General features: G+C 39.6%; 3 protein-coding genes and 1 pseudogene across 3 annotated transcripts; 3 read left to right on the plus strand and 1 right to left on the minus strand.

Annotated features, from left to right (window-relative positions):
- Positions 1-1,482: 1,482 nt before the first annotated feature.
- LOC103940370 (transmembrane 9 superfamily member 1) lies at positions 1,483-7,469 on the plus strand. Its single transcript, XM_009350478.3, has 12 exons — positions 1,483-1,708; positions 2,718-2,910; positions 2,999-3,103; positions 3,956-3,973; positions 4,064-4,161; positions 4,244-4,396; positions 4,570-4,704; positions 4,840-5,006; positions 5,339-5,433; positions 5,568-5,941; positions 6,328-6,601; positions 6,955-7,469. The coding sequence occupies exons 1-12, from the start codon at positions 1,619-1,621 to the stop codon at positions 7,020-7,022; spliced, it is 1,770 nt and encodes a 589-aa protein (XP_009348753.2). The 5' UTR covers positions 1,483-1,618; the 3' UTR covers positions 7,023-7,469.
- Positions 7,470-8,653: 1,184 nt separating this feature from the next.
- On the plus strand, positions 8,654-9,333 carry LOC103940371 (ferredoxin-like; the record flags this gene model as incomplete). The annotated part of the gene is given in 1 exon segment (NM_001302391.1): positions 8,654-9,333. A coding segment is annotated over 1 exon segment (435 nt). The 3' UTR covers positions 9,134-9,333.
- A 1,749-nt stretch (positions 9,334-11,082) lies between these two features.
- On the plus strand, positions 11,083-13,708 carry LOC103940372 (multiple organellar RNA editing factor 1, mitochondrial-like). The gene is made up of 5 exons (XM_009350480.3): positions 11,083-11,558; positions 12,060-12,157; positions 12,240-12,305; positions 12,467-13,290; positions 13,414-13,708. The coding sequence occupies exons 1-5, from the start codon at positions 11,164-11,166 to the stop codon at positions 13,426-13,428; spliced, it is 1,398 nt and encodes a 465-aa protein (XP_009348755.2). The 5' UTR covers positions 11,083-11,163; the 3' UTR covers positions 13,429-13,708.
- Positions 13,709-14,333: 625 nt separating this feature from the next.
- LOC103940379 lies at positions 14,334-21,883 on the minus strand (annotated as a pseudogene).
- Positions 21,884-23,661: the final 1,778 nt, after the last annotated feature.

The raw sequence follows: 23,661 nt of genomic DNA on the forward strand, positions 1-23,661 counted from the left end.
AATATACAAGTGTTTTGTTAAGTACATTCTTGAACTTTTTAATTTGTGACTTTGTTATTTGAGGATGCTCTCGTCCATGCAGATTTCTAGCTTCGTCCCTGTAACTTGCACAAAGGTAATTGCTCTTCAAAGTTAATGATAAAGACAATTTAATTTCCCTTGCCCTTGCCGTTGCGCTCCTAAAATGAATGGCCTCGCTCTCACGGATCTCACATATGCCAAGGGACGCCTCCGCCGTGTAGATAGCACCAATTGGAGTATGTGGTGTCGAGTTGAAGGGCGTGGTGTCATCATCGACCTCTCCATGGTTGACTAGTGGAGCTCAATCACTCTCCATGGATGTCCACTAATATTGTCATCTTCTAATGTCGATGTTACAACTTGAAGATAAAAACAAGGGCCGTAATGATTTGAAAAGATCTTGCCAATAGAAAGAAACACAGACACGAAGAAAAACAAGACCAAGGATACGAAGAGAGACTCTGCGCTGTCGAGCACTTTTGTTTTGTTCATGTTCTTGTCTTCTTTCATTCCCAAACATCTAGCATCACCCCCCAACATGCATCACCCTCCCTTGCCTAAAGCTTCTATAATTCAAATTTCATCTTGAAAGTAAATAATTATGAAAAATAAAATTTAGCCCGTAGATTTTCGCACGAGACCAAGAGTGATTGACAATTTATGTGAATTCATAGGTTCGCCTCTGAAATAGCTCCATGTGAAACCCTAGATTCTCCCAACATCTAATACGACTCTTCAAGACCAGTATGGTTCCAGCCCAAAAAACTTAATAAAATAATGCCAATGTCGATGAATAAATTAACAGATGATATGAAAGTTCAAACTCTGTTGAATTTATCAGTCAAATCCTTAATATGAACCAAATGTGTCTCAAAGTTACGCTGTTGTATAATTATGACCCTTAATTTTGCCGCTTTCCAATTCAAAATGGCTTTGAGCGGTGCAAACCCCCAGCCACAGGGTATAAAAAGAGTTTCCAAATCAGGCTCTTCATTGGAATAAGAAGAGATCCAAATGAGGTACATGCTCTCAATTTGGCAACAGTGCTCGTCCCAAATTTCAAGGTACAGGCCTCTAAGATTTGTTTCCCTTCCAAAAAAGGGACCAATTGGTAGTTTCCTCACAATATCCTACCATTTTGGAAGCCGGAAAGACTCAGAAAACCATTTCAGTATCCCTCTGTCCATCAGTAAGATACTTCCAGGTAGAGCTCTGTATGATATGTATTGGGGTTTTTGTGGAAGAATACACATTACGAGGATATCAATGTGATATTTGGGTGCTGTGAAACAACATGATCCATAACAGCCCAATAAACTCAGTCTCCAAAGGACAAAACAAAGAAACAAAAAGCCCAACCGAAAAGGCCAAAAGTCCCAGGCCCAAAAGGCCCAAATTAAATTAAAGGGCAAAAAAAGAAAGAAAGATGCGTTCCGAAGTCTTTCTTTTGTGAAGACTTTGGAGAGTAATTGAGTCGAGTCCGAGTGGCATCAGCCTCAGCCTTTGCCTCCTCTGCCTCTGGGAGAGATCACAACACAAAACATTAATCCACCTCCTCTCGCTCACCGTCCAGATCCCACCCTCGCCGGCGATCGCCATGTTCTCCTCCGTCCGATCTCTCTCCCCCCTCCTCCTCTTCGTCTTCTTCCTCCTCGCTCCCGCCTTCGCCTCCGAGTCAGATCACAAGGTAAATTATTTCACGCTCTCTCTCTCTCTCTCTCTCTTCCATTTTGCGTTGCTCAGACCCTAGCATTGGCTCTCCCACTAAATCCTGGTAGATCTCTATGTTTGTCCTTTTAATCTCTGAATTTCGATTCAGATCTGTAATTTGTACGGTTTGTTTGTGTATGTGTTTGTTAGGGTAAGATCTTAACTGGGTTTTTCTTATTGGTCGTGTTGTTTCTGTTTTTATCTTATGGGTACCTACGATAGCGCTTATAGTGGCGAATTGGGACTTGCAATGGTGATTTTAATATAGGGTTTTGGTATTATGATAATGGGTTCCAGGGGCCTCAAGGAAATCGGTGACGAAAATTGTGTACGTTGGGGTTTATGCTTGCATTTGAGTAGATTTGCGATTGGATGCCTTTAGCATAGTGAAAGACATCAAGCTAGTCGAAAGTGCAGATCTTGGAACTTGAAAACTACTTTGTATAGATAGCTAATATCGCTACGCATCCATAACACTGAAAATTACATGTGAATGCGATCCAGCTCCACCAAAAACAGTTTGCAAGTCAATCTGCCATTGTAACACAAGAAGTTTGCCTTACCATAACAAAAAATAAATAAATATTATGAGTGATAATGTACCGTACATCTATCCATAAGTCAGGTACCTGTATTCGTTCAATGAACCCTTTTATCCCTGACCTAGGTTACTTTGAAAACACACTAAGGTGGAGGCATCCTGATGCTCTAATGAAGCATTCACAGATGGCTGATTGCGTTGACTTGTAGATGTAAAAGACGTTAGGATGAAGCCTTTTTCTGTAATCATCACGTGTTAACTAGACTTTCACATGCACTGTCATTCTGTCATCTGTATTATTAATCTAACTTCAAACCATTTGTTGACTAGTTCTAATTTCACACTTTCCTGTGCTGCTGTGATAATTGATCTTGGATTCATCCATGCTTGATGTAATTATAAATTCTGTCTAAATGTTCCAATGCTCCCTTGCTTTCTTTTGCAGTATAAAGCAGAAGAATCAGTTACCCTTTGGGTGAATAAAGTTGGGCCCTACAATAATCCACAAGAAACATACAATTACTACAGTCTTCCTTTCTGTCATCGATCTGAAAATGCTGCTCACAAATGGGGTGGCCTTGGTGAAGTCCTGGGTGGAAATGAGCTGATTGATAGCCAGATTGAGATAAAGTTTCGAAGTATGTGGACTTCCATGCTCTGCTATAATTTTTGTTGATGGATTGTGGTATTTAATTGCAACTTGATTTGTTTCATTTCTCTGTTCAGAAAATGTGGACAGGGCTACCATTTGCCAACTTGAACTTGACGATCAAAAGGTTAAACACTTCAAGGATGCAATCGAGAATAACTACTGGTTTGAATTTTTCATGGGTATGTTTTACATAAAATTATTTAATACAATATATATAGACAGTATGAATATTGGTTTAGATTAAATCGATGTATGGTGTTTCTAGATGCATAAAAAGTTTTTGTTGGATGTCCTGAGTTAACATTCCAATATACTTTTTGTTTTAAAAAAAAAAAAAATCCAACATACTTATGGACTGTTGATTTACAAAATGGGTACTCTTATTGGTATTTAGTATGCATTTTTTTTTTCTGGGGGAGTCGGTGGTGCATTGGTTCCATTGATATGACATCATTGCATTCCTGGATATACAATGTTATGGCAAGTGTGAAAGATGAATCATACATATCTAGTGCATGGGAGAGAGTGATTTAGGAATCAAAAGAGTATGGCAGAATTATCTTTAAATCAATATTAAGAACATTTCTCGTGCTTATGTTTGGACGATAATATTGCTGATGTAATAAAAATATGTACTTAGATGTTTCCTTAGTCATATAAGATAGTTAAGCAAACGTGTGTTGTGACTGACAAGTCTATGCCTCATGAACTACAGTCTAATTGTTGCCAAGTTCAATATAACCTTACAACACACGGAACTTGAGGAAACTTGATGTTTAACTACAAGAAATTTGTGTTAATTACATTTTCATGAACAGTATTATAGAGTCTATACACTTAGGAAATGCTCACAATTATCTGAAAAGTAGCTTTATTATGTGTTTGGGAATCTAGATCTTTGTGGGGATCTACTGCAAGGGTTTATTTTCTATGTTTTGTGGTCAATTCGTTTGGGGCATTCACTAATCCTATATTTTGTATCTTTAACATATTATCTTACCTGGACGTTGCTGTGCTGGATGCATGTTCAGATGATCTGCCTTTATGGGGTATGCATTATACTCATTCCTTCAAATTTTGAACTCACGTGTATGTTATCATCCTATTAGATTGATCTTCATCTTCTCATGACGTTCTAGGCTTTGTTGGTGAGCTGCACCAGGACAAGAACAGTGAAAATGGCAAGCATGTCCTTTACACGCATAAAAATATTATTGTTAAATACAATAACGATCAGGTTTGTGATTCTCCATATCAGATGTGGCTTTAATAGTGGGCTTGAGGATCTATGATATTCATTATAGTTTATATTTTTGTAGATCATTCATGTGAATCTCACTCAAGATAGTCCAAAGCCGTTGGAAGCAGGGAAGAAATTGGACCTAACTTACTCTGTCAAATGGATTGCAACCACTATCACATTTGCACGTCGATTTGATGTCTACTTGGACTACCCTTTTTTTGAGCACCAAGTAACAACTGATTATGTGTTTATTTGTTAACTTATTTTTATTTCTGACGCTGACAGCATATTATTCTAAATTCGGGAGAATAAGTCTGCAAGGGATTTTAACATTGGCTGCTTAATAATGCTTTTTTCTTTTTGGTTTTTTAATTAGCTGTATGACCGTTTTGCAATTTGCAGATACATTGGTTCTCAATTTTCAATTCATTCATGATGGTTATTTTCCTTACTGGTTTGGTGTCAATGATATTGATGCGGACTCTTAGGAATGACTATGCGAAGTATGCCCGGGAAGACGACGATCTGGAGACTCTGGTATGATCTAATGATTTTAATCATATCATATCCTTCTTTTAGATGTTTTGTTATTTTTCTACGTAGATAGAGATACAATAGATACCGTCCTTGTGTGGTGACTGGTAACCCTTTTTGAAAATGTGCCTATTGTAGGAAAGAGATGTCAGTGAAGAGTCTGGGTGGAAACTTGTGCATGGGGATGTTTTTCGGCCTTCGCGTAATTTGGTTATTCTTTCTGCTGTTGTTGGCACGGGCGCTCAGCTAGCGTTGCTTGTTCTTCTTGTCATCTTACTGGCAATTGTTGGGATGTTGTATGTTGGGTATGTTGACTACTTGCTCAAAGTACTTGGGATGCTATTTTGGGTTTTCCACTTTCCTAGTTTTTTTATTTAAATTTTTTTTATGATTTTCGAAATGTTTATGTTTGAATCATAAATACATAAGTCTTGCATACTTATATGTTGATGTAATTAATATTAGGCCAGCTATGCGTCGCGCCGTCGCCACACATTAATCTTTCCCTGTCTTAGCTCTTAGCTTGTTATCTGATATTGCATGCTAAATAGTTAATTACTATTTGTGTACCTGGGAAGAATTGCTATAACTTTAATAGTGTATTATGTCTTACATCATTTTTTATTTGGTGTCTCAGGAGAGGTGCAATTGTTACAACTTTCATAGTGTGTTACGCCCTTACATCTTTCATTTCTGGTTATGTAAGTGGTGGGATGTATTCAAGACATGGCGGTACGTATTTAATTTAATTCATATGATAGATATGGTATTCATTCTGTTTAAGCCTTCTAACAAATCACTACAACCTTTATTTGGATATTTCTGAGCTTGTGTTATTTCTGAAATATTACACCTCGTTTTATCAGGTAAAAACTGGATAAAGTCAATGATACTCACAGCATCTCTATTTCCATTTATGTGCTTTGGGATTGGGTTCATCTTGAACACAATTGCTATATTTTACGGGTCACTGGCTGCTATTCCTTTTGGTACAATGGTGGTTGTTTTTGTCATTTGGGCATTCATCTCTTTTCCTCTAGCACTTCTTGGTACAGTTGTTGGAAGAAACTGGAGTGGTGCTCCTAACAATCCTTGTCGTGTGAAAACCATTCCTCGTCCTATTCCTGAGAAGAAATGGTATTTAACCCCATCTGTAGTCTCATTGATGGGAGGACTTCTGCCCTTTGGAAGCATATTTATCGAAATGTATTTTGTCTTCACATCCTTCTGGAATTACAAGGTGAAATTGCGATAACCATGTGCTGTTTATAGTATAGACTTGCTGATTAATAGATCTGAGTACCAAATAACATTGCAAACATTGGCAGTGCATGCCATTCCTTAGACAAAGTTACAACTTAACAATAGTTGGTCATTATGACACCAAGCTTGTGAAAATTGTAGAAGTCACGAGTTTCATTAGCTGAATTTTATGTCTTGAAAGCAATGATGGGAATCATTTGTACGTGAAAGACGCATTGAAGTTCTGTTACAGCACATATGAGAAGATTCTATATTGTTTAGAAAGTTGTTAGTCTATTGGGGCAAAAGTGCATGATTGTTGTTGAGTGATGACAGTGATTAACATGAATGCTAACGTATTTCTTCATCTTTGTGTCTTAACAGGTGTATTATGTCTATGGATTTATGCTGCTTGTTTTTCTGATTCTCATCATTGTTACCGTGTGTGTGACAATTGTGGGGACATACTTCTTGCTTAATGCTGAGAACTACCACTGGCAATGGACTTCTTTCTTTTCTGCTGCATCAACAGCTGTCTACGTGTACTTGTATTCTATATATTACTACTATGCAAAGACTAAGATGTCGGGTTTCTTCCAGACCAGCTTCTATTTTGGATACACTTTGATGTTTTGCCTTGGCTTAGGAATCCTTTGCGGTGAGTTTTCTCTTCTACACTAACTTGACTTTTATTTCCACTTAAAGGATTCGTAGATGTCAATTTTTTTTTTTCTCTGCTCAACTCTTGCTCCCAGCCAACCAGCATGGCAGCTGGAAAGTAGGCGATCATATTGTTGACCTATATATTTAAAGGCGTTTTTACGGTGCTGTCATTAATTTGTTGAACTATATGCTTGACCTGAGCATTAGTTTCCTAGTTACTAAGAAGAAATGTTTCTTCCTGAGTGCCATATTCTCCCACGCCTCTTGTTTATAAACGCTAGAAAAGTAAAAAGTGCCAGAAAAATGCTTTAATCTGTGTTTCATTTGTTTCCTTTTTCGAATGTGCAGGAGCTGTTGGATATCTGGGTTCTAATTTGTTTGTAAGGAGGATCTACAGAAATATCAAGTGCGACTAGAGCATCTCCTCGAGGAAATGGACCTGATGGAGATTCTCTGAGTAGATTGGCCGTTGTTGAGGTACATGGTCAGGGATGGGGATCCAGTAACCACTACAGACTGAAATCACAGGGTTTGCGGACAGGGGATGTATTCTTTCTCTGGACTCGGGAAAGCCCTGAGATTTTTTTGTTTTCCCCGGCTGTAAGTGAAAGCCTTAATTTTAGATGCAGAGATTGTCTTATAATCTAAGTTAGCGGATGTCGAACTCCTGTTATTTCATTATTTTCTTTTTTCAACCTTTTACAAATAGGTGCATCGTTACTCTCTGTCTGTATGTCATTGGGATGGATGGAAAAGAGGGGAAGGACTCTCCGAAACGAACCTTTGATTCTGAGTTATGTAACGACTTGTGAATTTTGATTCCATCTGTACCTTGCATATATAAGTATCATTGTCTGAAACCACATATTGTGTCTTTACATCTTTGCACGATCTATTTCGAGTATTTCTTGTAACTTGTATGAATGACAGTTGATTCCGTAATATTTTGTCGGTGTCGATAAAGAAAATTAAGGATGAGCATATCTCCAGCAAGAGCTGATAGCATTTTTGCTCCTTTCCATGCCGTAAACGAGCTCTGTTTTTCGACCTGCATTGTACAAAATTTGCTATACACTTGACATAAATCTCCGTATCATAATTATTCAACTTAAGATTATCGCTTTCAAAACGAAATCTAGATCCTCTCCGGATTTTAGAGTTCATGGACTGACTGATCTGGATTACTCATCTTAAATCTTACTGCCTCTGTTAGACCGTACTACCATTCCACCTTACAAGAATTAGGGGTTCGAATCTCTCTCCCTCTTCCTCTCTCGAATAGTTTGGATTATGAGATCTGTCAACTCCGAACTGCGAGATTTAGAGAGGATCTGAATACTCAAAATGATAGCCTCTTGTTTGTTATACAGATAATGGTATAGTTCAACCCATCTTGGGTAACTTCAATTTAACCACCAGTGGTGTGAGGAAGGACAAGTCCTCTAATTTTATAGGTAGGAAGAGTGGATCTAGTGTTGTATGTGTGGCCAAACGCTCATTTCACATCTTGTGATCTCCAGTCAATTTATGTGGTCATAAATGTTTTTCGATCCCACCTCCACAAACCAAGAGGAGATGTTAACCTCTGTAATATTTACTAGTTTATTTTAGAACCAAAATTAATTAATTTTATCGGGTCCAGTAGTATGAGCTTGTAACTAAACATGACATTAAGATGATTTTGATTGCTTACATAAAATCTAATTAAATGAGGTTATGGTGGTCTTAGTCTGTTCACCTTGCGTGAAATTACACAAAACGCGTCCTTCGACCCTTGAGAGTTACTAGGATAAAACTCTGTGTGCGGGTAACACTAACCGTTGAAAGAAGACCAAAAACCTGGTTCAGAGGAGGATTGTGCCCGCCACATTCACTCACTCTATGGTCCTGTGGTGATAATAAAAAGATAGAATGATCCACGGGATGTTGCCACGTCGCAGATAAGGGTTGATGCCACTTCATCCTCTCTCTCTCATTTGTAGCCACACTACTTCCCCAAGCCATCCCATTTATCAACACTACCAAGGCTTTCTCTCCCACTCTCTTTAGCCACAACACAAACAAGCCTTGCAACCAAAGCAAACCAACAAACATGGCAGCCACAGCTCTCTCAGGCACCATGGTCAGCACCTCCTTCATCCGCGGCCAGCCAATGACCAGCCTGCGGTTATCCCCCAACGTCGGTCAGGCCCTTTTCGGGCTCAAGGCCAACCGCGGAGGGCGTGTGGCGATGGCTGCCTACAAGGTGAAGCTGCTCACACCAGAAGGGCCACAAGAGTTTGAGTGCCCCGACGACGTGTACATTCTCGACGCGGCGGAGGAGGCCGGGATTGACCTGCCCTACTCCTGCAGGGCAGGGTCTTGCTCCTCGTGCGCCGGCAAAGTCGTGAGTGGGGGTGTGGATCAGTCGGACCAGAGCTTTCTGGATGATGAGCAGATTGATGGTGGATTCGTGCTCACTTGTGTGGCTTATCCGTCGTCTGACGTCACACTTGAGACCCACAAGGAAGAGGAGCTTACTGGTTAAGTGCTTTTGAGCTTTCTCATGATGACGTCATGTTTTGATGGCTGCTGGCTGGTTGGATCTGGCTTTAGTTTGTTTCAGGATAAGGTTGTCTTGTTTCTAATTATATGAGTTGCTTAATGATTTTGTACTCTCGTTTGTGGTATGGAGATCTTTGTATCTTCTAAACTCACCCTTTTATGAATCTCTCTCTGTGTTTGGAAGTGCTTTTAGAATAATTAGAAGTGCTTTTAGATAATTAAAAGTGTTTTTGAGTTGCGAAAGGTTCAAGAAGTAAAAACTTCCAAATGCTTTTCCACGAAGCACTTTGGTTTTCATCAGATTTTTCAAAGTACTTGTATTAAAAGTGCTTGTGAGCTGGTACCCCCAGTTTCTAAGTTTAAAAGTGAAGGACATGTCTTCAAACCAGATTTGGGAATCAATTTTAACATTGATTAACAGGACATTAAATGTTAAGACCTTGCTTACTAATCCGTAGTCGGAATTGTAGGAATTGAAATCAGGAGGAGTTGAATGAGGAGGAGTCGGAATTGGATTTTTGTTGATTCTGGTTACGGATTATCAAACACCCCGTAAAATTATATTTCACAACGCCAAAAATACTTGTGAAGCCTTCAACTTGCTAAGCTGTCAAACAATACTTTGAATTCTTGGCCGACAAGTCAAGAACTTCATGTTTTCTGAAACAAATCTAATACAGCGTCCACATTTTCTTCCACTCCATTGTCTTCATCGTCTTCGTCGCTGTCAGTAGGAGGCTGTGAATCACTCATTCTTACCGATTCAGATTAATACTCGTGCACTCGAAATGAGTATTCATGCTGAGGTGGTTGAGGTTCGGAAGTGCTGCTGCCGGTGCTCTCTCTCCTTCTCTGTGTGGATGTGACGGCGTCGTATGGTGCTGCAAGTCTTCTTCAACGTACTCACATGGAGAAGCAGCGTATCCTTCCTTTCCGTCATTCGTTCTTGTAAATTTAAAAGATCTAACGGTCCTCTTTTTACTTAAGAAACTGGTAGGAATAATATCAGAATTTGTTGCAATAGTTCATCATCTACTATGTAGCTATTCAATTGCTTCTCTTAAAATTTTTTTAAGGCCAAATTACCATTAGGATAATAACTTTTACTCTTCTTGATAATGCAGTATTCAAGTGTGTACTTAACGTGTCATAAAATAAGTCGATTGACAAGAAAAATATATTTTTCTTCACTTGTTGATATTTCTATGAACATGTTCTCAATTTCTCACAAAATTAGTGCTTGTGAAAAGAAAATTATTTTAATGGGCGAACCAAGACGAGCCATGTAACAGTTTACTGGATTGACATGAACACAACACATACGACTTGTTTAATAGGTTTAGATTCAACTAATTAAAAATCAAATTCTCCACTACTTATTAATATGGGTCTAGTGGTATTTATCTTCACTTATAAATGAGTGATTTTATTGTAAATATTACGTTAAAAAAAATCAAGACTCAAAATGTAATCTTGACCAAAGAAAAAAGTGTTTCTTTCATGAAACAGTTCAAGTTCAAGTGTTTTTTAAAGGTTTAATTGCATTTTTACTAAAAAATAGTTCAGAAAATATTTTATCAAAAACACCTTTAACCATTTCAGAAACACTTTCAATCAATTTAAAAGTATTTTCAAACATGTTGAAAAACTCCAAAAGATCTAGTACTCAATTGAAAGGAAAAACAACCACTTAGTACTACAGTATAGTGATATTTTTCTTTACTAATATTTGAGATGTTATTGGTTCAATTTTTGCCAATGACAAATTTAAACCACATTATTGCTAGTCCATTATGAGGCTAAACACACATCACTCCTACTATGTAGATAATATCGAATATTCAAAATATAGATAAAATCGATTGTTAAAAAAAAAAAAATGAAGGGCAAAACCGAAATTCTAGGAAGAAGAAATGATGCCCTCGTGCGGGATTTGGGGTTAATGCACACAGAGCAGTGAACCTTTTTCTTCTCTAAAACCCCGAACAGGCCAAAATTCTCAAAACCCTAGCCATGGCGCTGTGCTCTCTACGCCTCCGCCGAACCCTAAGCGGTCTCTCCACCCTCCACCGCTCTCTCTCCGCAACCTCCGCACACTCAGCTCTACAATCCTCTTCCTCTCCTCTGCTTCGCGCCCCCACCTCCGAAAAATCCCCTGCATCGCCGCAACAGTCCTGGAGGCTCCTCCTCCAGTCTCGGACTTTCAGGTCGTCGTCGGTCTCCTCCGCACGGCCCTCGTCGTACGGAAACAACCAAAAGGACGAGATTGACCCGCATACGGTACTGTTCGAAGGGTGCGATTACAACCACTGGCTGATCGTCATGGATTTCCCGAGAGACAACAAGCCTCCGGCTGAAGAAATGATCAGGAATTATGAGGAGACCTGTGCTAAGGGCTTGAACATCAGGTCTCTCTCTCTCTCTCTCTTTCTCTCTCTCTCTCTCTACGTGTTTATGTTTATTGTATTTGATTTTATAATATGTTTGGTTACTAAGAAAATTTGGGGTAAAATTACATTTGTGAACGAAATTGTTAATTTTGATCTTGGTTGCGTAGTTTCTGGGGTAATCGCCTCGAGCCCTTAAAGGAACTGATAAGATGTTGCACTGTCTTGCCTATGAAATATTTTACTTTCAGAAAGAAAGAAGGGGAGGGGAATGAATTCGGGTGACGATGTTAGTTCTTTTCGGGTCTTTTCTATAGTTGCCGATTATCGAATGTAATTCTGATTGGTCTTACTATACATATATTATTGGCTATATATGTATTACTCATCAACCATTTGCTGGGTCCTGGATGCGATTCTGTTGATGCTACTACTTTCTTGGTGTGTTTTCGGTTCGTTCTATGTTTGCAGCAGTACTTTATGCATTGGATTTTTCTTCTCTTAAGTTTTATTGTTATTCAGTGTGGAAGAGGCAAAAAAGAAGATGTATGCTTGTAGCACTACAACATATACAGGCTTTCAGGTTGAGATGTCCGAGGAAGAGTCACAGAAGTTCGAAGGTAAGTTTTGGATAACATTCTGCGTTACCATTGAAAATGATAGTCTTGAATCCTGCTAACTTCTCCGTTCAACGTTTAACAGGTTTACCTGGAGTAGTGTTTGTGTTGCCAGATTCTTACATTGATGTACAGAACAAGGAGTATGGAGGTAAGATTTAAATGATCATTTTCTTTGAGAATAGCGGGTTGCAAATTTATCAGCAGATTCAACCAGTTATGCTGTTTTGGATTGGAGAGTTGTAAACAAATGAGCTAGTCCATCCATATCTGGCATTTTAATTTATTTAAGTTGTTTTTGATAAATATCAGGAGACAAATACATTAATGGTACAATCATACCAAGACCACCCCCAGTTCAGTATGGAAGGCAGCAGGGCGGAAGATTCCGTGATAATAACAGGAACCGTGACCAACAAAGATATGATCAGCAACGACCATCGTATAATCCGCCAGGCAATCCCTCCTATAGTCAACAGGGTGCTATGCAAGGTGGAGGGAACTATGAGGCATCACAAAATTATCCACAACAAAATTATAGGTCACCAAGACAAGGAGAGAACACAGGTCCTATTCCAGTGAATACCCCTGGAGCGAGGGATGCTTATCAGCCAGGCAGAGATCCAGTACCTTCATATCAGGGCAATTACAGCCAAGGTGGGCAGCAAGGTTATCGTCCTGAAGAACACAGGAACTTCCCACAAGGAGATCAGAGGAGTTATGCTCCTCCTGGTCAGCAGGGATTTAGGGGAGAAAATAGGAATTATGGCCCCCCACATGCTGATACTAGTGGACAAGGTTTGAGTGGATTTCAAGGACAGGGAACACCTGGAGCTTATGGACAAGGACCGAGCTCTGGAACTTATGGGCAAGGGCCGAGCTCTGGAACTTATGGGCAAGGACCGAGCACTGGAGCTTATGGGCAGGTACCGAGCACTGGAGCTTATGGGCAAGGACCGAGCACTGGATCTTATGGACAAGGACCGAGCACTGGAGCTTATGGACAAGGACCAAACCCTGGGGCTTATGGCCAAGGACCAGCATCTGGTAATGGCCAGAGATACCCTGGGCATGGAGGAGATGACAGGTTCCAACAAAGTAACTATGCACCTGTGGGACAGACAGGGATTAACCAAGTAAGATATCCACTGTTTATGAATCTTTAACTTGTGGAGTATCATTACAATTTGAGCATGAGATGAGAAATTGATGGAATTTTCTGTAAATTTTAGATAGCTCATGGTTATTGGTTTTTTCAGGGGAAAAATTATTGATGACATGCCAGTGCCACTCAAGACAAGACGATGCAAGAAGGGATGTAGGAAGACGAGTTATAATCGGTGTATTTCTCATGTTTGATCTGATGGGAAGGGAGATTATTTGTCCTCCTGAAGTCTTTCCGTGGTAAATAATCTGTCAAATTCCTTTTGTGAATCCTCTTTCGTAGTGAAATGAGACGGTAAGGCTTATCTTGTTGCAGTAGTTTTTGAAACTTCTATTGGGACTCTGGTGATTTAGACTTATATAAGATTGGTTCCAACGGTCTTCGTAATATATTAAATATTGCTTGAAAACGATAATTGAGATTGGTGATTGATTAGTTTGAACTCAATTACGTGCGTAACGAAGCTTGCCGGTACCACCAAGTGGTCCCTGCGCTCCCATTTCTATCCCCTCGGATGGAAAGCGGCGGCAGAGCCGCTGTAGGCCTTTAGCTTCATGGTGTATGATAACCAACAAAAACAGAAATTACCGGGTAGATGAACCCTGGTTTACTACGCGATTTAGTTCTATGGGAAACGATCTGGAACTGGACAAGGTTCCTGGTACATGACTGGGGAGAGAGTGCTACAAAGAAAAGAAATGTTTTCCAAGGGCATTACATTTTCGAGTGGATATTCAACAAGTTTCTTGAAGTCTTGGAAAAATAAAACGCAAAATTAAAGTTAGGTTAGTGTTTAGGTGGGCACCTAAGCAAGTTTAGGCGTCATTTCTTAATTTTTAAATGTCTAGGACTAATGAATTGCTAGCCAACCGACTAACGCTTAAATGGGACCTAGGCTGCACTAGACGGAGATTTTTAAAACAATGCATTCATGTAACTTGAACTTCAAACCTCTCGTGTAAACCTCAAGCAGCCATAAGGTCCTCAGCTTTCATGAAAACCTGTGCAAATCAATTTCCATTTTTTCTGTAACAAGGTTTCTTGTCAAAGTTATAAAAAAGAAGTGTAATTCCACTTGGACGCATGCCAACAAAGGAGAAAAAAGAATGTTGAGAGCTTTAAGAGTTATCTCAGTGTTCATCCGAAAACTGAAGAGAACTTAAACCCTCTTGGCCAACATATAAATACAAGTCAGGAGCCTCTCACCAATCCCCAGCATCGACGGCCATTTTTGCGACGCGATTCCCACACCCAATGCTCCTTGTGCGAACTGTCCTGCCACCGCCCGCTATATCAATTTCACCGTACCATCTTACATTGGTTGTTCGTTCCTAAGAACGTGATATCAAGCTTTCGCTGCATTACTTGTCTGAAGAGTCATTTTGATGTTCATTGATGCCAACTCAGCAGCTAAATATCTGAAGACACAAGGCATTGCAACTGTCTCCATCCCTATACTTGTCTTACAAGCATGGCAGATGACCTTCTTGGGAGCTCTTACAGAGGGAATTCCTGAAACCGCACGCGCAACCTGTTTTGGTTGGACGAATGAGGACGTTAGGATGCTTCCACATAAGGAACATACATCGGCAATGTGATAATCAGAACAGGTATGAAGCCTGTCATGCAACAGATACGCTGCCCTGTGCGCAAGCATGTAGTCCCTCTCCATTTCACCAAAACATATACCACCACCTCGCTTTCGTCCCTTGATAGGCTGGCGAGTGATCTGGTCTACCGTTCCAGTGGAGCGTACCTACACGCCAAATTGAATACCCCATGTAAGGCAACTGATGATAAAAAATGGGACACTGAGAAAATCTTGAAAGCTCGTGTAGTTACAAAATTTGAATTTGGTCAAATCTTTACCTGAAATTTGTCTGAAACCATATGTTGTAGTCATTGATAATAAACAGGGCCAATAAAGATCTCGCATGTGAGTTCTGTGCCGTAAACCCCGCTGTACAGAACCTCTACACCATGGTAGTTAAACCCCTTAACCTTCAACGTTTCGCCAAGTTCGTCAACAAGGGTTTTGGATTTTGGTCCAGTCTCTCCATTAGCGTCCTTTGAACTAGCAAGTGGTGTTGCGTCAACATAATGTCCATGTAAGCTACCGCCCCGTGACAAGAAATGTTCAAGGTTAAGGGGTTTAACTACAGGAGTGTACATGTAGTGCAATTTTTCAGCAACTGTTAACAACATACAGTAAAAATTAAATTGTTCAGGTTCAAGTACCTTTGCAGCAACCAAAGTAAATGTTGTCCACTTACCTTCTGAAGGAGCTTCTTCCCTTCAATAGCAACATAGTCAACTATAACGGGTTCTGTACCTTTCCGTTTGATGGCTCTGGGCTTATGGAGCGTGTCATTGGTAAAGCTACAGTATTCTTCACATGGTTTTACCGTCTGAAATGCAACAAAGGATAAAGTAAGTACAGAGTTGCAACCACATATGTACTATATATACATTTATATTGTATGAGATTTTAGGCTTCAACTGTCGAGTTTTGAACTCCGAAAAAACTCAAAAGTAATGACCTAATATCTAAGCAATAAACTGGTGCCAGAGAAAAACTTGCACTTCCAGTCCGTCGACTGGCCAGAGGCCGCATTAGGACACCAATCATTAAGTCAGTCGACAGGCCAGAAGCTTGCATCCGGACAAATATCACGTCAACAGTTGCACTGCCATGATCCCAACTATCTGGGTTCAACGTAAAGCAGAAGAGAATATAGAGCAGAAACTCAAATCCAGAAATGAATGCTAACCTGACCAACATAAGGAAGACCATCTGAATCGATCAAAGGATTTTTATGGACGTTACTTTTCTTAAAAAATGTTGGGGTGTTATCCGACCTCTTCTTTTGATCAGAGAAGTCTATTGTTTCTGTCTGCCAAAACACATCATTTGGTAAGGAAGGGTATTTAGGTCCAAGAAGAAAACCATATGCATTAGTAAAGACAATGATTTGGCATACAAAAGCATTAAAGAATAAAAGAAAAATAAAATTCCTGGAATTTCTGTAAAAACTTTCAACATATACAATAAGAAACAAGAATAAATTCATGTATACAAAGCGCATTTGGCCAAATGAATACAAGATTTTCTAACAGATTCCATCAAGAACAAAATCTCCATCACTTTGTTTGGCCCTGCAGGGTGATTATTTAGAAATTTTGGTGTGGACTCCAATTTGGTAATATGAATAAAGTACTAAGCTGCATGGATTTTAAGTGCATATTCTTATAGGAAACTGTTATTAGCACTAAAAAAATCTCATTCTACACTCCTCACAAATGTATTTTTCTTTCTAATTATAGAAAGTTTGGAGTGTCAAATGAGATATTTGGAGTGCTAATAACAATTCACTTCTTATAATATGTAATATGCCTTTGAGACTCAAACTCATATTTCTCGAAACAAGCTATACAGGAACGTAAAATAAAGATCCAACAATAGATAAAACTCGATTTTGTAAAAGATTCTAAAGAAAGGGACTAATATTAAAAAATATGCATTTGACCTCTAACATTACAAAAGAAAAAAAAAACAAATGATCTAGTATATTGAGCTCAAGAAGCACCAGTGATAAATTAATAAAAAGCAGAGCACAAGGGAAAAAAAAAAAAAAAAAAAGAAAGAAAGTTGTTTCATCCAATCTAATTTATTTATCTATATTTTTATAGGAAAGTAGCATCATGTGATATTGAAAGAAGAAACCTGATATATATGCCCATGAAACATTCCACGATCCACAGATGACTTATTCAGAATCATGGCATCCTCCATATCATATCTAGGTACCATAAGAAAGAAGAAAATATTAATAAATTCTAAAAAACGAAACAAACTACATATAGGCTTAGTGTGTATAAATTTCTCACCCAGTACATGACAGTACAGCAACAATGGCATTTATGCCTGTTGGGTATTCATCGATGCAGTACTTCTTATAGGTGCTTGTGAGTACAATAGGGGACTGAGGAGTCTGGGGATGCCCCATTTTTCAATGTAACAATGAACAGTGAGTAAAAAAATATAAAATACTTGGTAGGGAATAACTACTGAGAACATTAAAACTAGAGAACAAAACTCCACCCAAACGCTAATCAATAATCCAAAAAACGCCTCAGTATGATCTTAATTGACTAGTACTTAAAAAGTTGTGTAAGTGTTCTAGAAAAAAGCTTTTCATAATTTATTTCCTTGATCCCTTCTACTGAATAACAAAATAACAAAGAGAACCAACCTGAAGATGGTACAACTTTTGATCTGCACGATTGCAAAGTCCTTGTAAAGAGAAGGCCATTGTTTGTTTTGCCACCTACAATTCAAACACCAAAGCTATTTAATAAAATTTAGCAGTAGGATTCCAAAAAATTTATACAAGATGGAACTTCTGTTGAACAATAACCAAGGACAGACAGGAGGGTGAAATAGAAGAGAACCTGACACTGATACATATTTCGTGGGCTCTGATTATGATCTGACCAGGGTGTAAGGTTAGCGACCACACTGAGCATTCTAGTTGGATGAATTTCTTCATGAGTTGCTGGGAAACCATCTTTCCTTTAGCAACCAAGTGGATGATGTAAGCATGCTAGTAATGTCTGAGCTTTTAAATGGCGAACACCAAGGCAAGGCACATCTTTTCTATCGGGGAGTAGTTCAACTCAGTGCCGGTGAGAGTTAGACTGAGTTAGTAAAGCACAACTTCTTTATGGGATTCATTTTCTTATGCCAAGAGTGCTCCAACTGAACTTTCCTAAACGGCGATGTACAATATGAGCAGCTTCTCGGGCACATGCGCCCCTTGAAGATCCGTTCATTGTTCATCAAGATCAAGCCCCGAAGCCCATTGAAAATCCGTTCATCCTCGTTCAACAAGATCAACCCCAATGGCCCTTGAAAAAATCCACGCAACTGTTCATCAAGATCAAGCCCAACGGCTCTTGAAGAAATCCACATAATTATTCATCAAGATCAAGCCCCGAATGCCTTTGAAGATTTGTTCATCCTCGTTCATCAAGATCAAGCCCAACGGCCTTTGAAGAAATCCACACAACTGTTCATCAAGATCAAGCCCTGAAGATCCTTGAAGATCCGTTCATCCTAAGATCAAGCCCCAGCGAACCTTTTGATCAACAACATCAACAAATATGCACCACTATTCATCCCTAGATCAAGTCCCGACGACCCTTTGGATCAATAACCAATCCACACCTTACAAAGATAGAATCTGAAGATCAAATTGTAAAAGAGATTATAACCCCAAAATTAATACAAAATATTATTTTGTAAACATGTTCTTGTTTCATTTATCGCAGGAAAATTTGTGTTTACAAATTTGGCACGCCCAGTGGGGCCATCTCTACCTTTCATCTCTATCTTCAAATCCGCAAAAAGGCACAAATGGCATCAAGGAAGGTTCAAGTTGTTCCTGCAACCAACACGAAGAACACGAGCTTCCTCGCCGCAAGTGGTGGCACTTCGGACGTCACAACTTGAAGCAAGGCAAGAACTCTTTCCGCCGTGTCTTCCAACCCTGCATCAACTTTGCCGAATGAACAAGAGCACCCGAATCACGAGCCCGTTATAACCCTGGCCTCGCTAAGTGCGTCGAGGGAGGAAAGCCTGATAAGGTACTCCAAGTCCTTGCTCTCCTATGCCGACTCGAGCAGCAGCTCAGCATAAGGTACTCCAAGTCCTTGCTCTCCTATGCCGACTCGAGCAGCAGCTCAGCCATGCAAGTCATGACCATCGGGGTGACTTCAATCGAGGAGCAGTTGGCTCAAATGAAGGAAGAGATTGCAAGGCTCACAAGGATCGCGGAGGAGAAAGACTTGCAAATCGCCGCATTCATCAACCAACTGGAGGCGTAGCACGACGTGAAAGTCGACTTAAAGGTTGATCCAATAAAGAAGGAAGACGACGAGGATGAGGAGCCTCTGATAGAAAAAGTTGAGGAGAAGCCAGACCAATCAACGACGCTCATGGGCTCTCTTTCCATCTAGCAGCTCTAGGACATGATTGTCAACACCGTCAAAACAAAGGTGGGAGGCATTGCTGTACTCGAAGCCATACACCAAGAGGATTGATAGCTTGCGTATGTCGATGGGTTATCAGCCGCCAAAGTTCATGCAGTTTGATGGAAAGGGAAACCCAAAGCAACACGTCGCTCATTTCGTTGAAACTTGTAACAACATAGGGATAGAAAGAGACTACCTCGCAAAGCAGTTTATCCGCTCTCTAAAGGGAAATACGTTTGACTGGTACACGAACCTAGAGCCTGAATCCATTAACAGCTAGAAGCAATTGGAGTGGGAGTTCTTGAACCGCTTATACAACACCTGCCGCATTGTAAGCATGTTGGAGCTGACAAGTACGAAGTAATGGAAGGATGAGCCAGTCGTTGACTACATCAATTGGGGGGGGCACTTTATGCCTCGATTGCAAAGACAAGACTCTCAGAGATCTCCTCGATCAAGATGTGCGCCCAAGGCATGCAATGGTGATTACACTATATCCTTCAAGGCATCTGCGGACCTTCGAAGAGTTAGCCACCCGCACCCACGACATGGAGTTGAGCATCGCCTATCATGGAAAAAATAAGCCAATCACCGACTTCAAGAAGGATAAGGTGTTTGCTCCGAAGGTGGACAATCATGGGAAGAAGCTCGCCAAGGAAGCTTTTACCATCAACACTACCCCTACAAAGACCTCATTCGCACCCGTCAAAATCTCCTCCAAGAACAAAACAAAGAAGATAAAGAGAGGTGAGCCTTCTCACATCCCAAGATAGGTACAAAAACACCTTGAAGGAACTGGAGCAGAAGACATACCCTCGATGAACAGCGAATGATGCCCCTCGATGAACAGCACGAAAATGAGATAAGAAACGTAAATAGTTAAGCCTCTCTGCCTGAACCGTCAAGCATCCAAATAAATATAAAGATGGCCCACTTGTAAACTTGAATATCACATATGAGATAAGGTTCATATATAAAGAAGTGGCCACGTTCTGGGCAAGTTTCGCTTGTGAATAGCAAACCTCTTCCTACAAAATTCATGACATGAAAAAGTTCAAGCATAACCAACAAGCCATACCTGCTGCAAATATAGACCAGATTGGGTATTAAGTCTTCCAGTTTTCAACATATTTTCAACAGAAACTGATCTGCTTTGCAGGATTTTTATCCATAAGCTTCTTTACTTTAGCTACTGCATTAGCAGGATGGAAGGTGTCAATTCATGAGAGAAAAAGAATGCAAGTATCTGATTAGGGCCACAGCTAAAAAGAGAGGGGACAAGAGGAATAATTCAATGATTTAATTAAAAAAACTAATGAAAGAAATAAAAACACATACCGTTGCCAAACTCAAAGTCCTTGTTTTTGTTGATCTCATCTTCAATACGCTTTTTCGTCCTTCGCAACCACTCTACTAGTTTTTCCTAGAAACCATGATAAACACAACGCTGAACTCAAATGCGTAGAAATTGTACTCTACGATAATCAGACAAGGGAATTAAAATATAAGTTAATTTGCTCCGAAATGAATGTTTATTGGGATAATGGTGCTAGAAAACCTACCCTCCAGTTGAAAGAAAACACAAAGGAGACAAGCCAAGAAGGGCTTTACAACATCAAACAGCTATGGAAGAAATTGTTCATAGAAATGTGATATTCACTATTACTGTACCATGTAGTTGTATTCATTCACTATGAAATAAGAGGTTAGGGTAACATATTCTCAGTTATGTTACATAGCCATGAACACCAAATATCAGTAAGATCCAAACAAAAGCATGAATCTCTATCCCACAATTGAGTAAAAACAATTGGTCAACAACTTAAGGATATCAAATGGCTGAACAGAACCCTTTGAAGTTTTGGTCATGGCTCAGTTGCAAGTTAATTAGCAGGGAATACATTAGCCTTAGCCACGAAAATATTTCCATTCTACAACCAACCACTGCATTGCTACATGCTATATTTACAGATGTTGTTCAGAGACATACTATTCTTCTAAGTAAATACTTATCCGGGCACCCTAGACGAGCTTTAGAACATAAAATTCTTCAGACATTATTGTTATATGCAGAATAGCAGAAAACCTTGACACCGTGGTGCACTTACTAGACATCAAAACATTTTTGTTTTCCTGAAGAGTTACCATTATACAAACTTCCACACACACGCACACAAAGTATTCTATTAAAAACAGAAGTTCAACTTTCTACCTTGAGATATATTGTGATCAAGTGACCAGGGAGTAGGACTTCAAGATTTTGCAAGGAATCTGTCCGGCACAGAAGTCTGATCCACAAGTGAAAACAGTTTCTGCACCATAAATCTAAAGACGCACAAGGTGTGAGAAATGATGCACAACACTCCCACACAGGAAATTTTTCATTTGCGCCCAAGAGTGAAATTAGAATACATACACACATGTAATTATATATATTTAGAGAGAGAGAGAGAGAGAGCAGCTAACATATATATAAATGGATACATATATTTAGAGAGAGGGAGAGAGAGACACATATATATAAATATAATTATATATATTTAGAGAGAGAGAGCAGCTAACAGCCCCTTTTCCTGTGTATATATTTATATATATTTATACATATATACAAATATATTTATATATTTAGAGAGAGAGATACATATATATTTATATATATTTATACATATATATAAATATAATTATATATATTAAGACAACAATAAGTACCAATGTGCTCCAGACATTCATGACGAGTGAAAAGTTTCAAGTCTCTCACTTCATCCAGAATAATTTGTGCCCTCTCACCCACTAGCTGTGTGCCAACAGCCCCTTTTCCTTTCTCATGTTCTCGACATAGCAACACGTCAAACACTCATAAATTTCACGATCAGTAGTATCAATGAGAGCCTGTTAAGCATGTTGGGCGAAGTTTGCATAATCATATATTACAACATGACAACTACATCAACAACTTAAAAAGGTCAAAAGAGTATAAAGTAGGCAGTAGGCCACAAACAGAATAATACAGTAAAGGAACAGATGATGAGAACACAACACAGATCAGACCCAAAAACTATCATGGATTCCTAATGTTCACCGAGCATGTGCACTTGATGACTGATGAGATTCTGCAGTATTGGAATGACTACACGCATGCGGTGAACGAGTGTGTGGCTTTAGCGCTTTTTCAAGGTATAAGCTGGAAAGTATTTTTGGCAGCAAGATTCTTTTGTTTGCCAAAAGAAAAGTGGGGCCTCTCGATTTCTCTCTCTCTCTCTCTCTCTCTCTCTCTCACTACCCTCACTCTTTTCCTTCGCCTTATTCGCCATGAAAAGAAGACAACAAGAATCACCCAGCAAACCCCACCACCACCGCCAGTCTCTTTGCCAATCTCTCTGAACCCACACCTTGCAAAACGCAGCAAACCAAAATGTGCTATGTGGGAAAAGCAATAAAGATCTTAATTTCCATCAATTTGACCCATTTAGGACTGGGAGCTAAATTGGACTAGGAGTTGGGATTTGAGGTTTCAAGGGAAATGGAGAAGACCCAGATGGCAATTTGATTCACCATTGGAGATAGAACCGGATTTGGGTATTTGCACGGTGTGCAGAGCTCAGATTCGTTCACAATCAAGTTATTGCAGAAGAAGGCTTGAGGTTTGGGCTTGCAGGCGGCAACGTTGGCCAACGTGCACACGTTCTGGCAGAGGCTAGTGACCTTGGCGAGGATTAGGAGAGAGAGAATGGCAGCTGCGCTGTGCGAGGCGACGTAGTGGCATGTGAGGAAGATGAAGAACGTGATGAGGATGATGGCGGAGGTGTTGTGGGCGAGGAGAACAGGGGCGTGGAATTGGAGAAGAGAGAAGAGAGAAAGGATGGAGAGGGTGCGGGGGGTGAGGGACGGTTGCATTTTTTTAATATTGAAGTGGTCCTTATTGACACGTGGTGCTCAGTTAATGTTCACGTGAGCGCCACGTCATCAGTTAACAGAATATTAACGGAAAACTTAACGGATGTATGAAACTGTTCCAAAATTAAGACTTGAGGTATGATTTTGGGATGAAAAAAACTTTATGCACCAAATGTTGAAAACCTTGAAATTTTAGGATAGTAAATTAAGATTAACCCTTTAAACTACTATGCTCATCTAAATTGGATATGAATGAAAATAATTGTTATTTTATTTTTTACTTTCCTTACCTTTTCCTTTTCTTTTCCATTCCTACGGAATGGGTCATATCATTGAAGGGTCAACAATTTTGATGGGCTTGATCTTAATGAGTAGAACCTAGAGACCCTTAGTGACAAGGTAATCGAATGACTCT

Source organism: the organism of the source record quoted next, unplaced genomic scaffold (genome assembly GCF_019419815.1).
Source record: "Pyrus x bretschneideri cultivar Hongxiangsu unplaced genomic scaffold, Pyrus_bretschneideri_v1 Contig265, whole genome shotgun sequence".
Lineage (NCBI taxonomy): Eukaryota > Viridiplantae > Streptophyta > Magnoliopsida > Rosales > Rosaceae > Pyrus > Pyrus x bretschneideri.

Coding starts and splice junctions, on each gene's coding strand:
- LOC103940370 (XM_009350478.3), top strand. CDS start 1,619: ATGTTCTCCTCCGTCCGATCTCTCTCCCCCCTCCTCCTCTTCGTCTTC. Junction 4,162..4,243: donor TTAAATACAATAACGATCAG/GTTTGTGATTCT, acceptor ATATTTTTGTAG/ATCATTCATGTGAATCTCAC. Junction 6,602..6,954: donor TGGCTTAGGAATCCTTTGCG/GTGAGTTTTCTC, acceptor TCGAATGTGCAG/GAGCTGTTGGATATCTGGGT.
- LOC103940372 (XM_009350480.3), top strand. CDS start 11,164: ATGGCGCTGTGCTCTCTACGCCTCCGCCGAACCCTAAGCGGTCTCTCC. Junction 11,559..12,059: donor GCTAAGGGCTTGAACATCAG/GTCTCTCTCTCT, acceptor ATTGTTATTCAG/TGTGGAAGAGGCAAAAAAGA. Junction 12,158..12,239: donor AGAGTCACAGAAGTTCGAAG/GTAAGTTTTGGA, acceptor AACGTTTAACAG/GTTTACCTGGAGTAGTGTTT.